The 5,211-nt window shown below is 38.9% G+C and overlaps 1 protein-coding gene across 1 annotated transcript in view; it reads left to right on the top strand.

The window, feature by feature from the left end:
• The window catches only part of KIF4A (kinesin family member 4A), a 167,373-nt gene that overhangs the window by 92,702 nt on the left and 69,460 nt on the right, over positions 1-5,211 (top strand). Inside the window, exons 16-18 of the mRNA XM_006146137.2 lie at positions 286-389; positions 2,995-3,139; positions 3,898-4,008. Coding sequence (XP_006146199.1) covers positions 286-389; positions 2,995-3,139; positions 3,898-4,008 — 360 coding nt within the window. The remainder of the gene's footprint in view (positions 1-285; positions 390-2,994; positions 3,140-3,897; positions 4,009-5,211) is intronic.

Raw genomic sequence — 5,211 nt, 5'->3', positions numbered from 1 at the left:
AGTTGAGTTTTAAGCCACCGGGTCCGAGACACGAACCGCGGTCGACTACGTGGGAGTCCAGCGACATAGCCATTATGCTAACTGCTGGTTCCCCCAAGTTCTTATTTTTCGCACTACATAACTTTAATCTCCATCAACTCAGAACAAATATTTTTAGTCTGCAATATATTGTAAATAGTATATTTTAATGCATAGTTTTTTGAGATTTGAGATATTAGATGTTGAAGTGATTTTCATACTATGCCATTTAATATTTTCTTATTCTCGGGCCTATAATTTCTCTAGGATAACATAAAAAATTTAGAATTGGAAGTCATCAATTTACAAAAGGAAAAGGAAGAATTGATTCTTGAACTTCAAACAGCAAAAAAGGATGTCAACCAAGCCAAGTAAGAATGAAGTCAATAAATGTTATTTCAAGACTCTACTATATGTGAGGAGCATTAGAGGAAATATAGAAGGAGAAGTAGATGACCCATTTACTGTCCGCAAGAGATTTAAACATATTTGTGGAGAGGACATGTAAACAAAAGAAAAGGGCTGGCCCCATAGCACAATGGTTAAGTGCTGTATAGGGAGATAAGTGCCACATAGCTGACAGTGGTTTGCACCCTAGCTCTGGCAACCTGAGAAACATGCCAGGTACATGAGTGTACATTCCCCAAATCCTGACAGGATGGAGAAATGGAGGAAAAAAGATTACAGCATGAAGATACCCCCTGGGGAGTGCTCTCTTGCCTTCTCTCTCCCTCTCTTTTGCGCACACACTTTCTTTCTCCCTTTTTATCAATACACATGCTTTCTAGCAATTACAAAATAAATAAAAAGATAAGTAGAAACAAAGGAAGTTAAATAATCGAGATTTTAAAAGCACATACAAATTACAAATTGTATAACACGGCACACAATTTGTAGCCAAATTAAGTTTTTAGGCAGTAATTATTAAAGTAATTATACCAGTTTACTGATAGGCCAGAAGGTAGTGTGGAGGTTGGGTTGACTAGATCCCACATGACCAACACCATTGGTTAAGTCCTGGACCCAGTGACTTGAAAATCATACCAAGCACTCATTCACACATGCCCAGAATCCTGAGAGAAGAGTGGAAGAGAAGGAAATGTGGCATGGTCATGCCCCCGGGGAGGGGGGTAGGTGATTTCTCACTTTCCCTCTCTTTTTCTGTTTCTGTCTCTCTTGCAGCAAGCACACATACTGTATAGCAAAAACTAAAAAAAAAAGGCAGAATTCAGTAGTGGGCCAGCAATTGGCATGGAGGTTGAGGTGACTGGATTCCATGTGGCCAACTTCATGGTTCAAGTCCCAGGCCCTGTGCCTTGAAAATCGCACTAGGTGTTGCGTGTGCATGCCCAGTGTCCCAGGAGGAGAAGAGAGGAGAGGGATTGCAGCATGGCCATCGGTCTGGGGGATGATTTCTTGCTTTGCCTCTCTCCCTCCAGCAAGTGCATTACCTTATAACAAACTTTAAAAAAAAAAATAAAAGTTCAGTGGCAGGTGATATCAATTCAGTCTGGTATGACCAAGGAAGGCTTTAGAAAAAGTTAGCATTTGAGCTTGCTTTGAAAGATGATCAGGTCAGGCAGTTTCCACGTCTCTGCACTGATGGTAAATTAGCTTGTGAATAGAATTAATATCCAAGCTAGTGATTAAAAAAAAACAATCCAGGGACCAGCAGTTGGTATAATGGCTAAGTTGCTGGACTCCTATGTAGTCAACTGCAGTTCAAGTATTGGACCCAGTGGCTTAAACTCAGGCTGGGCACATGTGCATGTGTGCCCAAGATCCCAAGAGGAGAATGGAGGAGAAGGGATTGTGGCGTGGCCATCCCCCCTGGGGGGTGATTTCTCACTTTCTGTCTCTCTGTCTTTATGGCGAGTGCACACGCCTTACAGCAAAAACCGCTAATAAAAAAAAAATCAGTCTAGGAGGCTGGCAGGTGACGTGGTTGAAGTGCTGGACTTGGACATGGCCAGTTGCAGTCCAAGTCCTGTACTTAGCAGCTTGCTTTCTCACTTTCCATCTCTCTTTCTCTTTCTCAGTCTCTCTCTGGTCAAATTTAAAAATAGTAATGAATAAAATTAAATAATTATTTTAGAAAATCAATCTAGCATGTTGGCCCTGTGACATAACGATTGATGGAGTTGGATCCCACATGGCTAATCATGTGGTTCTAATTCCAGCACCAGTGGCTTGCAAAACACACTGGATGTGTTTGCATACATGTCCAAAATCCTAATAGTATGGAGAAATGAAGGAGAAGAGGTTGTAGCATGATCATGCCCTATTGAAGGATGCATTTTCCCTCCCTTGCTTTCTCCCTCTCTGGCAAGCACATACACCCTCTGACAATTAAAAATAAAATCTATCTAGCCATCCATTAATCAGTAGGAATAAAATCAGGACAGATAGCCAGATTATTCTGCTCTCCCTCAGACCTCTGCCTTACCTTTCTTTTACTCAGTGATTCTATTTTATTTTCCTGTTGACTCTAAAGCTTATATTCTTAAAAGTTATGTTGGATTTCTTTTGTTTGTTTAGAGAGAGATTTTTGCTATAGAGCATGTGCACTCCCTGGAGAGATAGAAAGACAGAAAGCAAGAAATCACCCCCCAGGGGATGGCCACACCATAATCCCTTCTCCATTCTGCTCTCAGGATTTGGGGGCATGCATACACATGCACCCAATGTGAGTTTTAAGCCACCAGGCCGCGATTCAAACCACGGTCAACTACGTGGGAGTCCAGCAACATAACCATTATGCCATCTGCTGGTCCCAACTGGATGTTTATTTTCTGTCTCAGACTTGTGTAATAATGATCAGAAGTATTCTTTATAGCTAAAGGCAAGTGAACTGCCTCCCGAGAACCGTCCTTTTGACAGAGTGGTAGTGGTGGTGGTAGGGAGAGTATATTGAGGCAGTTGCATTGAAGTCACACTTAGCTGCTGGTAGCTCATTCCTATAACATCTATATTTAGGTTGAGCGAGCGCCGCCGCAAACATCTCCAGGAACTGGAGAGTCAAATAGCTGATCTGAAGAAAAAACTGAATGAACAGTCCAAACTTCTGAAACTGAAGGAATCCACAGAGCATACTGTATCCAAACTGAACCAGGAGATACAGGTAAATAAGCTCTCTTCCTTACATTTGCAACATTGGAATTTACAAATATAGATGTTCCATTTATAATTAAAGATACTATAGAGGTGTTTTCAGATAAAAAGGTACAGGCAGGATAATCATTTCAAGTGGGTAATCTTTATAAATGTGCTTTTTGCAAGACACTGTACTGGTAGTCATCTAGAATCTGAATACTAAAACCTTGCTTTGACATTCATAGTTTAATGTTAGATTCTCTGAAACCGAAGGACAAAGACATCTTAATATTAGTGGTAAAGTAGTAGCAAGATGATAGACACTTAGAAAAAATTTTCTGTTATTGAATAGTGAACCAGTAACATCTACAAAGTGGTGGTTAAGGCCATTTGTACTGAAACCTTTGGGCTACAGTGATTGCTAGATGGATTTATTCATGAGGGTTAATTGATGTTTCCTTGAAATTTCATTTATATACAGTGAGTTTAGGGCTGAATTTAGCTTGTAAATTTTTCTTTTATTTCTTCAGTGTTCATTTGTGTGGTTATACTTGGAAACCCTACGCAAGCATAGCAAGGGATATTGCAAGCCTAACCAGAAAATCTATTGGTGGCCTTCTCAGCTTAGCTCTGGGTTGTTTTGTTTTGTTTTGTTTTTCATTAATTTATTTATTTTTATATTTAGCTCTAGTTTTTTTTCTCATCTTAATGGTAAGTCTGCCCATCTTCACATCAGCCTAGAATAGTGCAAATGACTAATATTTTTACTGGTTTTTGTTTCTACAGATGATGAAAAACCAGCGGGTTCAGTTAATGCGTCACATGAAAGAAGATGCTGAGAAGTTTACAAAGTGGAAACAACAAAAAGACAAAGAAGTAATCCAGTTAAAAGAACGAGTAAGTAAAACTTCTCAAAGGCCTATCTAACAAACTCTTCTCTGGGCCAACAGTATGAAAGCATCACTTCAAATACCAGGTGTCTCCAAAAATATGACATATTCATGAATTTGACAGCTTTATATTAAATGTCTACAGTGTACAAGGCACTTCCACTAGGTAGCTTGGGAAATAGAAAAATGAGATGCCTTTGAAGAATGTCTTCTTATAAGGGAAGGTAAAACATAACATGGATTGCTCAAATAAAAGGAATAAATAATCTAGGCTTTAAGAATGATATAAAATATCAAAGTAACTAAGAAAGGGAAGCACACTTACAGTTAAAGTGAAAAGATGGTAGCTGAGCAGGCCATGAATAATAGGGAGATTTTGATAAAGATAAGAACTGGCATTCCAGATAGAAGGAGCAAAGACACAGAGGTAAAAACTTTGTAGATATGTTCAAGGAATGGCAAATAGTCCGAGCAGGATGTAGGACAATTGTAGAAGATTCAGCTGGAAAAATAGTCAAAGCTGGATTGTTAAAGATCTGAGAAGTTTAAACTTTTATTTTGTTAGTACTGTAAAGAGCTTTAAGATTTTTGAGAAACAAGGTTGTATCAGCAAAATACTGCTTTAGAAAGCTATATGTGGGAGTAAACTGAAGTATTAAGAAACTAGAGGCCAGACAAGTTAAGATACTACATAATATAGGAAAATTGTAATGGTCTGAATTAGAGTTAGAACAATGTTCTTGGAAAGTATGCAGGAAAGAACATTGATTTGGGAAAAGTTTTAGAAGAATTGGCCAGAATATAATGTTGGGTAAAGAGATAAGGAGAAAAGCACATTCAGAATGGCAGGGTAAGGAACTTTATGAGCTCTCTTCCCAGTAAAACAGCAACTGGTAGAGTTTATAAAAGCAACCATTGAAAGGCTCAAGAAACAATCTTAAGGGTATACAGCAAATGGGAAAAGATTAAAAATATCTATTAAATCTCAGAATAGCAAGAATCTGTGGTACATGTTTCACAACCATCTCTCTCCCTTTATCCTCCAACTCCCAATCTATGACTATGATTTCTTCCCAGCAGGAACAGGCCTCCAGAATCATTCATCCCTGATAGCTCTGTGTTGATAATGCTCTATTTCAATAAAGAGCATCTAAGAGGTCTGGGGATTTCTTCTTCCACCTACCCCCACACATGTAGGGTGGAAACTCTT

This window comes from Tupaia chinensis, unplaced genomic scaffold (genome assembly GCF_000334495.1).
Source record: "Tupaia chinensis unplaced genomic scaffold, TupChi_1.0 Scaffold000165_2, whole genome shotgun sequence".
NCBI lineage: Eukaryota > Metazoa > Chordata > Mammalia > Scandentia > Tupaiidae > Tupaia > Tupaia belangeri.
This window is presented reverse-complemented; position numbering and strand designations above follow the sequence as displayed.